Source organism: Perognathus longimembris, chromosome 25 (assembly GCF_023159225.1).
Source record: "Perognathus longimembris pacificus isolate PPM17 chromosome 25, ASM2315922v1, whole genome shotgun sequence".
Taxonomy (NCBI): domain Eukaryota; kingdom Metazoa; phylum Chordata; class Mammalia; order Rodentia; family Heteromyidae; genus Perognathus; species Perognathus longimembris.
This window is the reverse complement of record NC_063185.1, coordinates 10,604,536-10,615,310: the sequence shown is the minus strand read 5'-3', so window position 1 is coordinate 10,615,310 and position 10,775 is coordinate 10,604,536. Positions and strand designations below refer to the sequence as shown.

Sequence of the window (10,775 nt, the reverse complement as noted above, 5' to 3'; positions counted from 1 at the left end):
TTGGTCTTTCGTGGCTGTGAATTGGTGGCTCTGGAAGATGGCCTGACTCAGGAACGTCTCGTCTCCACTGTCAAATTGGCACATACAGGGAACTTCCTTTTTTTTAGGTCTGAGACTGGGACTTGAACTCCATACCTGTTGCTTTCGCTCATTGGTTAGCACTCTACCAATTGAGCTATGCCTCTAACCCTAGTAGGGAACTTTTTTTTTTTTTTTGCCAGTCCCGGGCCTTGGACTCAGCCTGAGCACTGTCCCTGGCTTCTTTTTGCTCAAGGCTAGCACTCTGCCATTTGAGCCACAGCACCACTTCTGGCCATTTTCTGTATATGTGGTGTTGGGGAATTGAACCCAGGGCCTCATGTATACAAGGCAAGCACTCTTGCCACTAGGCCATATCCCCAGCCCTAGTAGGGAACTTTTAATGAACACCTGAGTAAATCTAATTCTCTTGCTTCATAGTCTTCCCAAGAAAGATTTCATTTTATTATTGGGGCCTATTTGTGGATTAATTTAATGAAATTCTTTAGGACAAATTGATTTGGCTTACTAGATTTGGCTTAAGACTTTACTTCCATTCATTCATTTTTGTGCCAGTCCTGAACTGTTTTTTGCTTAAGGCTAGTGTTCTACAACACGAGCTATAGTTCCACTTTTGGCTTTTTTTGGTGGTTTGTTGGAGATAAGAGTTGTACTTTGCTTCCTGGCCTGGCTTTGAATGGTGTTCCCCAGATCTCAGCCTCTCGAGTGGCTACCCATCTTACGTGGATTACTCACATAAGCCATCATACCCAGTTTACTTTCTATCTTTGTGCCAGTACTGGGGGCTTGAATGGCTTCTTTTTTTTTTGTTTTTTGGCCAGTCCTGGGCCTTGGACTCAGGGCCTGAGCACTGTCCCTGGCTTCTTCCCGCTCAAGGCTAGCACTCTGCCACTTGAGCCACAGTGCCGCTTCTGGCCGTTTTCTGTATATGTGGTGCTGGGGAATCGAACCTAGGGCCTCGTGTATCCGAGGCGGGCACTCTTGCCACTAGGCTATATCCCCAGCCCTTGAATGGCTTCTTAATCCCACTTGGCTTTTTCAATCAAGGTTGGTACTCTACCATTTGAGCCAAAGCTGTGTCTGACTTCTTGATGGTTAATTGGAAATAAGTTTTGGATATTTTTCTGCTTGTGTTAGCTTTACATCACTATTCTCAGATCTGAGTCTCCTGAGTAGCCAAGATTATAGATAAGAGCCATCAGCACCCAGCTTGGCCTTTTTTAAAAAAAATTTATTTTTTATCAGTAGTGGGATTCTCTCCCTTGTGAAGTTTTTTTTTTGCCACTCCTGGAGCTTGAACTCAGGGCCTGTCCCTGGCTTCCTTTTGCTCAAGGCTAGCACTCTGCCACTTGAGCCACAGCACCACTTCTGGCCATTTTCTACATATGTGGTGCTGGGGAATCAAACCCAGGGCTTCATGTATACGAGGCAAGCACTCTTGCCACTTAGGCCATATTCCCAGCCCCCCAGCTTGGCCTTTTCTTTCAAATAAAATCAAAGGCTGTTAAGGTATAGGAGTTACTCAACAGTTTACTTTTTTTCTTGTTTTTGGTGCTGATTTTTGGGCTTTTTTGCTCAAGGATAGCATTCTACCACTTGAACCATAGCACTATTTTCAGCTTTTTAGTGGTAATTGGGAATTAGAGAGTCTCATAGACTTTGTCTGGGCTGGCTTTGAACCATGAACCTCAGATGTCAGCCTCCTGAGTAGGTAGGATTATAGGTATAAGCTACCAGCACCAGGCTTACCTTTCTTTTTTTTTTTTGCCAGTTCTGGGGCTTGGACTCAGGGCCTGAGCACTGTCCCTGGCTTCTTTTTGCTCAAGGCTAGCACTCTACCTCTTGAGCCACAGCACTGCTTCTGGCGGTGGTGCTGAGGAATCAAACCCAGGGCTTCGTGCATGCTAGGCAAGCACCCTATTGCTAAGCCACAATCCCAGCCCCTTTATTTACTTTTTTTTTTTTTTGGCCAGTCCTGGGCCTTAGACTCAGGGCCTGAGCACTGTCCCTGGCTTCCTTTTGCTCAAGGCTAGCACTCTGCCACTTGAGCCACAGCGCCACTTCTGGCCGTTTTCTGTATATGTGGTGCTGGGGAATTGAACCCAGGGCCTCATGTATACGAGGCAAGCTCTCTTGCCACTAGGCCATATCCCCAGCCCCTTTTATTTACTTTCTTAAAGACAGGTTCTAGGGGGCACTGGTTGCTCAGGGCCACTTAGGAGGCTGAGATCTGAGGATTGCAGTTTGAAGTTGGCCTGGCCAGAAAAGTTATCTCCAAAAATCACTCAGAAAAAGCCAGAAGTGTAGCTCTAGTGCTAGAGCACTGGCCTTGAACACCAAAGAGGCTCAGGGTCTGGGTGTTGTCCATGAGCCTCTTTGTGTTCAAGGCCAGTGCTCTACCACTTGAGCCATGGCACCACTTCTAGCTTTATCTGAGTACTTTACTGGCAATTAGAGGCTCACAAGCTGGCACTGGGGGTTCATGCTTGTAATCCTAGCTACTCAGGAAGCTGAGACCTGAGAACTGCAGCAGTTCAAAGCCAGTTTGGGCAGAAAAGTCTCCTTGCAGTTCTTATCTTCAGTTAACCACTCAGAAACTGGATCAAAGTGGTAAGAGTGCTAGCCTTGAGCAAAAGAGTTCAGGGACAGTGCTCAGGCCCAGAGTTCAAGCCCCATAATCACCCCTGCCAAAGACAGGCTTTCCTGCTTGGGTTGGCTTTGAATCAATAGCAAACCTCAGATCTCAACCTCCTGAATAGCTAGGATTACAGGCATGAGCCACCAATGCCCAGCTAAAAGACAGATTCTTGTTACCCAGGGTGGCCTTGAACTCCTTGGTTTTAAACTACATCCTCCTGCCTCAACCCCTCTTGAATAGCTAGGACTATTGGCATAAACTGAACCCACCTACCAGATCTAGAGTTTTAATATATCTTTTTTGTTGTTCTTTTATGTGTAACATGTTACCATTAAAGCATTGTGAAGGCAGGAGTAGTGGATTTCAACCAAGGTGCATGCTGGTGACAAGCCTTACACATACTCTTCTAAATTTGGGTGGATGCAAGAAATTTAGGTTTTCTAATTGAGGAAAAAGGTCAGAGTATGCTGATATGAAGGATTGAACTCCGTGGTATGAGGGTTCTTGTCTTTGTATGGGAGAGAAGACAGACAGCTTATTAAAGTAATTCAAAAGGAAGTAGCAATGTGTGAAGTGGCAAGAACTTGATGTGTATTTTTCCCTTTGTCAGTAGTGGGGCTTGGACTAAGGGTGAGTGCTGTCCAAGTTCTTTTTACTCAAGGCTAGTGCTCTACACTTTGAGCCACAGCTCTACTTCTAGTTTCCTGGTCGTTCACTGGAGGTAAGAGTATTATGGACTTACTTTCCTGCACAGGCTGGCTTTGAACTGTGATCCTGGGCTCAGATCTCAGCCATCTGAGTAGCTAGGCATAAGCCACCAGCGCTCAGCTCAGTGAGCATTTTCATTTCCTATTTTAGTTAATTTTTATTAAGCACTCACGTAGGTGCTAGAGAAAGATAAACAGAAGGCCTGCCCCAATTTATAATGAGTTTACAATCTGTTTTTTTTTGTTCAACACTAGGACATGAACTTGGTACCTGATGCTTTTGCTCACTGGCTAGCAATCTAACAACTGAGCCATGCCTCTAACATCAACAAGTCTTACCTATAATACAAACACAACTTGAACTGTAAGGTCACTGGGATTAAGCTACAGTATAGATTTTTTTGTGTGCTGATACACAAAGCCTGGGCACTGTCCCTTAGCTTTTTTGCTCAATGCTGGTGCTCTACCACTTGAGTCATAGCTCCACTTATGGCTTTTTTTTTTTTGGTCTGAGACCAGGACATGAACTTGGTACCTGATGCTTTTGCTCACTGGCTAGCCCTCTAGTAGCTGAGCCACACCTCTGATCCCCCACTTCTGGCTTTTTGGTGGTTTAGTGATGAGAGTCCCATGGATGTGTTTCTGCCAGGCCTGCCTTTGACCTGCATTCTTTTTTTTTTTTGGCCAGTCCTGGACCTTGAACTCAGGGCCTGAGCACTATCTCTGGCTTCTTTTTGCTCAAGGTAGCACTCTGCCACTTGAGCCACAGCGCCACTTCTGGCCGTTTTCTGTATATGTGGTGCTGGGGAATTGAACCCAGGGCCTCATGTATACGAGGCAAGCTCTCTTGCCACTAGGCCATATCCCCAGCCCTTGACCTGCATTCTTAAGATCTCAGTCTCCTAAGATGTAGACAAAAGTCTACAACATTATTTAGGTTGAGGTCTAAAAGATGGCCAAGTCAGCCTGAAGCTGGACAGAAGCTGGTGGGCCAGCAGCTGAGACTGATATGGCTAGACTCTAGAAGCAGACAGAACCTGACGAGGCTAAGAGGTAAAGGCTGAGAGTAGGCAGTGCCTTGTAAACCACATTGGAGTCTTTATCTTTTCCTGGACTCAGGAAACTACTGAAAGGTTAAGAAGGCAACTGATTGAACTGGACTGAAACCTAGTCACCTCTAGGTGAAATGGGACATTAGGAACAATTAGCTCCATAGTCATATTGGAAGCCAGTCTAGCCACGTGGGTAACTGGTAGAGTGGTGGTTTTTATTTTCTTGGGTGCCTGTTCTAGGGCTTGAATCAGATCCTAGGCACCATACCTGAACTTTTGCGCTCAAAGCTAGCCACAGATCCACTTCCAGCTTTCTGGTGGTTAACTGGATACAAAAGTCTAATGTATCTTTCTGCCACAGCTGTCTTTGAACTATGATCTTCAAATTTCAGCCTCCTGTAAACCACCAGTGCCTGGCTGGATTGTTAATGAAATGGTAGTTTTGGCAAGTGTGAGGTTACAGGAGAGTTATTTCTTGGGATTGGGCTCAAGAGTAAAAATACTGCTGAGTGGTAACTTCCTTCTTGTTCAGAAACCCTGAATGAACTCCTTCATACTTGGGCTCTTTGTGTTTCTGATAATTAGGGAGTTAAAATAGCTCATGTTAATTATACAGTATTGCAAAGAAGCAATTAAGATGAAAGAAGCTGTTATTTTTGTTATTCTGTGGTTGGGTATTTGCTTCAGTTTTTAAGTAGTTCTTGGTTTTATCTCAGCATTAACTAAGAATACAAGACTCCTCTGCTGATCAACAAGTTTAATAAATTATAAAGTACCGAATTTCTAACTTTTTCCCCCTTTCTAATGTACTTGTGCTTTAGTGTCTTTGGGTTGCTAGGCTGGGGCTTTATGTCACTTAAGTCACACCTCCAACCCATTTTGCTTTATTTCTTAGATATAGTCTTAAGTTTTTTATTAGGGCTGGCCTTGAACTATGATCCAAACTGCACTTCCAGAGTAGCTAGGATTACAGAGCTAGATCACCATGCTGTTGTGCTGTCATCTGCTTTCCCCTCTCAGCTGGTGCTCTACCACTTGAGCCACACTTGCAGCACTGCTTTTTGTTGGTTGATTGAGAGCTGTTCTGCCTGGGCTAGCCCTGAGCCCAAACCCTTCAAATCTCAGCATCCTGAGTAGCTAGAATAAGCCACTGGCACCCAGCCACCCCCCGCTTTTTTTGGCCAGTCCTGGGGCTTGAACTCAGAGCCTAAGCATTGTCCTGAATTTCTTTTGTTCAAGGCTAGCACTCTAACACTTTAGCCATAGTGCCATTTCCAGCTTTTTCGGTTTATGTGGCACTGAGGAAATGAACCCAGGGTTTCATGCATCTAGGCAAGCACTCTACCACTGAGCCATATTCTCAGACCCCATTTTTTAAAAGGCAGTCTTGCCTTATATTACAAGCTTCTTGAGTGTTAGGATAACAGGTGTGGCATGCCATGGCTCAACACTGTTATTCAAACGGAAAGAAATGTTTCCCCCATTTCTTTTTTGTGTGGTTGTTGGTGGTGGTCATGCACTTGAACTCGGGGGCCTCAAGATCTTTAGCACAAGGCTAGTGGCTCTACCACTTGAGCCACAGTGCAACTTCTGGGTTTTGGGTAGTTAATTGTAGATAAAGTCTCATGGACTTTTCCTGCCCAGGGTGGCTTTAAACCATGATCCTCAGATGTCAGCCTCCTGAGTTGTTAGGATTACAGGTGTAAGCCACCAGTGCCTGGCACCCCCCACTTCTTGTTTCATTTTAGCAGGCTGCACTGCCATCTAGTTTTCAGCTTAGCTATGCCCATTTGTATCTTTGCCATGAAGATTCTCTAATCTGGGTGTGGTGGCCCATGCTTATAATAATCCTATCTACTCGAGAATTCTCTTCCTAAAGCTCACCTAACTGTAAAGAACTACGAGGATTCAATATTTTTACAAGATTCCTTTTTGGGGTTTGCATTTTTAAAACTCCAAAGCTAGACACATACAGATGTCTTTGAAAATTGCTTCTCACACTTTTGTTCTTCCTGGGGGAGTTCCTGTTAATAGCCCCAAACCTTAGGAGGTCACTGAAAAATAAATGCTCAAGAAGAAAAGCTTTCATAATAAATTTCAAAACAGTTCTGAAGATTGGGTGTTGCTGGCTCACATCTGTGATCCTAGCTGTTTAGGAGGCTGAGGATCATGGTTTGAAGCCAGCCTGGGCAGGTAAGTCCATGCAACTCCTATCTCTAACCATGAAAACATGAAGTGGGGTTGTTGCTCAAGTGGGAGAGCGCTAATCTTGAGTAGAAAAAGCTAGTCAGGATCCAGTAGCTCATGCCTGTAATCCTAGCTACTTGAGGTTGAAATCTGAGAAAAACTCATCTCCAATAAACTACCAAAAAAAAAAAAAAAGGTTCAAGTGGAGTTGGGGCTCAAGGCAGAGCTCTAGCCTTGAGCAAAATGAAACTCAATAGCACCTAAGTACTGAGTGCAAGTGACAGTAGTGGCACAAAAAAATACCATGGGGTTGGAGGCATGGCTCAGCTGGTAGAGCACCAGCCAAAGTAAAAGCATTTGTACAATGTTTGAATCCTGGTCATGGATGGAAGAAAAAGAAAACACAAAAGTAAACCGTTTTTGAGAAAGAGTGCTGCTTCTCGCCCTTATTTGAGACTGGTTCTCTTGTCTTAGAGCTGGGTAATACAGAAACATGTTTAAATAACCCAAGAGAACACAAAGGCTTACACTTAAATAATATTTAGGATTCTATTATGTCGTAGTGGGAGTCCAATGATGCAGACGTCACCATGTAAATAGTAATATACACTTTTCCCTAAAGACTATCCTGCGGCTTTAGTCTTAATCACTCCAAAGATTGAGAACCACTGAAAACGAATTTCTTCCCAAGTTATCTGAGCACTACCAATCATTTCTCATATAACAGAAGGGATAATCTCCATCTGAGTTATTCTTTTTTTTTGCCAGTCCTGGGCTTTGGACTCAGGGCCTAAGCACTGTCCCTGGCTTCTTTTTGCTCAAGGCTAACAGCACCCCTTCTGGCCGTTTTCTATATATGTGGTGCTGGGGAATCGAACCCAGGGCTTCATGTACGAAGCAAGCACTCTTGCCACTAGGCCATATTCCCAGCCCCGTGAGTTAGTTATTCTTGTGAAGTTTTAGTAAGTGGTGTGTCTAAATAAGCAATTCTGGATTGGAGGCATAGCTCAAGTGGTGGAGTGTGAGCCGTGAGCAGCGAAGTTCAGTGAGAATGTGACGTCCAAAGTTCAAACCCTAGTACTGGCATAATATAAGGGGAGGGGGAGAAGCTGGGCATTGGTGGCTCCTGTCTATAATCCTAGCCACTCAGGTGGCTTAGATGTAAGAACTGAGGTTCAAAGCCAGCACATATGCAGGAAAGTCCATGAGACTCTTTATCTCCAATTAATCAGCAAGAAACCAGAAGTAGCACTGTGGCACAAATGGTAGAGCATTAACTAGCCCTGACTACAAAGCTCAGGGACAGAACCCAGGAACTGAGTTCAAGACCCAGTATCAGAAGAAAAAAGAAAAAAGCTATTCCTCAAAACAATGGAACCAGGGGCTGGGGATATAGCCTAGTGGCAAGAGTGCCTGCCTCAGATACACGAGGCTCTAGGATCGATTCCCCAGCACCACATATACAGAAAACGGCCAGAAGCGGCGCTGTGGCTCAAGTGGCAGAGTGCTAGCCTTGAGCGGGAAGAAGCCAGGGACAGTGCTCAGGCCCTGAGTCCAAGGCCCAGGACTGGCCAAAAAAAAAAAAAAAAAAAAAAACAATGGAACCAAATTTTCTTCCTCAAGTTTAGATTGGGGGGGGGGAGGGGGGGTAGAGAGTCACAGGGCTGGGTAAGGTCTAGCTTCTGTTCAAACTCTCCAGAGTACAGGTGCAAAATTCTAAGCTATCAAAACCAATTACGTAAGAACCCTTCCCCACTGCCAACAAGAATGAGATGTTTCCGCAGTGAAGTATTTATAAAGGTAGCTGTGTTGAAGGACATAACACTTGAGGTGATTACAAAAGAGAGAACTCTTTTGGGTGAGACCCGTGTAAGGCTTTGGGGATGACCAGTCACTCAGCATTTGTTCTGGAGAATGACTGCTGGCTTTCTATGATCTTTCCTTCACTAGGACACCACAACTGAGGCCCATGTCAGCATCCGCTGGGTGTAGCGTAGACAGGTGGTTCACCCTTGACCCTCACCACATATTTGTTTAGATGACTGCAAACAAAGGTAGGGGTGTGAGGGGGAGCCTGGCTAGGGGTGACGGCAGAAAGAAGGTGATGGTTCCGTGGCACAGTTGCTTCTAGGTCCTTTCAAGTTCACGTGCAGAGGATCTGGCAGTGTCTTCTGTACGTTTTCGCGGTGCCATACTTCTGAAGGAGCTCCTGGGCCTGTTGTTGCATTTCTTGAGTCACACAGCCAGGACACTGGGACTTGATGCAAAGCAGGACGAGGCAGCACTCCAGCACATCAGGGAAGGGCCAGGTCTAAAAGATGGTATGAGGAGAAGTAAGGAAGCATTTGCTGAAGAGCCCAGGAGGGTAGTGTGTGCACTGCTACTACTCCGACTGCCAGAGCTTGTGAGACATCAGTGGTCCTAAGGAGAGGATTCACAAAAGCATGCCCTTCCTAATGGAGAGAATACTTTTCTAGTGCTCTGCTGAAATCAACCTAAAAAATGCTGTGACTCTACTAGGGCCACAGCCAGAAGTACCTGCCCATCTGTAAGCTGCTAAACCATGGATGGTAGCGCTTAGATGTTTACTTCTTACTTCCATTAAGATTTGTTTGGGGCTGGGGATATAGCCTAGTGGCAAGAGTGCCTGCCTCAGATACACGAGGCCCTAGGTTCGATTCCCCAGCACCACATATACAGAAAACGGCCAGAAGCGGCACTGTGGCTCAAGTGGCAGAGTGCTAGCCCTGAGCAGGAAGAAGCCAGGGACAGTGCTCAGGCCCTGAGTCCAAGGCCCAGGACTGGCAAAAAAAGAAAAAAAAGATTTGTTTGGTTTCTTGGAAGACTGAGGGTATAACACTACTTGTCAGATGAGTAATTTTTTAAGCTTTCACAAAATAGCTTAGCAAATCAAAGGTAACTGGAAATTGAAAAAAACATGGAGGTGGTGAAGTTTGAATTCAGAGCCCTATGCTTGCTAGGCAGTTGTTCCACTACTTAAAACCCCAACTTGAGTCTTTTTAACTCTTTTTGTTTCCAAATAGGGTCTCAGTTTTTACCCCCAGGGCAGCCTGGACTGAAATCTATGCTTCCGGTATAGCTGGAATGATAGGAATATACTCATATGCCCAGCTTTTTATTAGGTATCATGGCGGGGGGCGGTCTTGTGAACTTTTTTCCCAGGCTGGCCTCAAACCGTGATTCTCCAGATCTCAGCTTTCTGAGAAGCGAGGATTAGAGATCCTAGCTACAGTGGCTCATGCCATTGTGGCTGGGTCAGATTCTAAAATTTTAAGCACATACAAATCAGGTTGAATTAAACCACCAAAATAGATGTAAAAATGAATTCCAGGAAATGGAAATGTGTGTGTGTGTGTATGACTGTCTGTCTGTCTATCTTGGGGGGAGGCAGAAAGAGAGAGGAGGAAGGGTGAACAAATATAATCATGGTATACAGTATATACTATGTGGAAAATGAACTATACAACTTGTGGGCAGGGTCCGGAGAGGGAAACTGGGAAACATGAAGGAAGGGGTGATGTGGTTCAAGAAGCATTATCACCTGACTTATGAAATGGTAACCCTTGAGTTATTAATGAGTACAACTCATTAATAATAACAATAAAATTGTATTTTAAAAAACTTGAATAGAAAAAGATGATCTTTATGAATTTGATGGCCAAGTGATAACATGGAAAGTAATGTTTAATCAAATATATCTTACCTTAATACTCTCAGGAAACTTAGCTATTCTCTCATTTGCCTCTGTGAGCCTTTTGGTTAATTCAGGCAGAGAAACTGGCTCATTTTTTTCTTCTTTACTAAGTAATAAGAAGAAAGTACAAATCATACATCCTGCCTTGGGTAACTTTCCCCATATCCCAATAGCTTCGATTGTGGTAAAATATACATTAAGTTTGTTATCTTAACCACTTTCCCCCCCAGAGCTGAGGACTCAAGTCTTTTATATTTTTTTGAGTTGGATTATTATGACTGGGTAACTTTATTTTTGTGCTGGTACTGGGGCTGAAACTTAGGGCATAGTGCTGTTCCTGAACTTTTGTGCTCAAGGCTAGCAGCCTACCACTTGAGCCACAGCTCTAATTTCAGGTTTTGGTGGCTAACTGGAGACAGGAGTCTTATGGACTTTCC

At 44.5% G+C, this 10,775-nt stretch overlaps 1 protein-coding gene across 2 annotated transcripts in view; it reads right to left on the bottom strand.

Moving 5' to 3' along the window:
* Positions 1–8,398: 8,398 nt before the first annotated feature.
* Positions 8,399–10,775, bottom strand: part of Gemin5 (gem nuclear organelle associated protein 5) — a 51,858-nt gene continuing 49,481 nt past the window's right edge. For both annotated transcript variants that reach the window (XM_048334065.1, XM_048334066.1), the window contains exons 27-28: positions 10,348–10,444; positions 8,399–8,934 (exon numbers count right to left, since the gene is read on the bottom strand). In XM_048334065.1, coding sequence (XP_048190022.1) covers positions 8,767–8,934; positions 10,348–10,444 — 265 coding nt within the window. In that variant the 3' untranslated portion in view covers positions 8,399–8,766. The remainder of the gene's footprint in view (positions 8,935–10,347; positions 10,445–10,775) is intronic.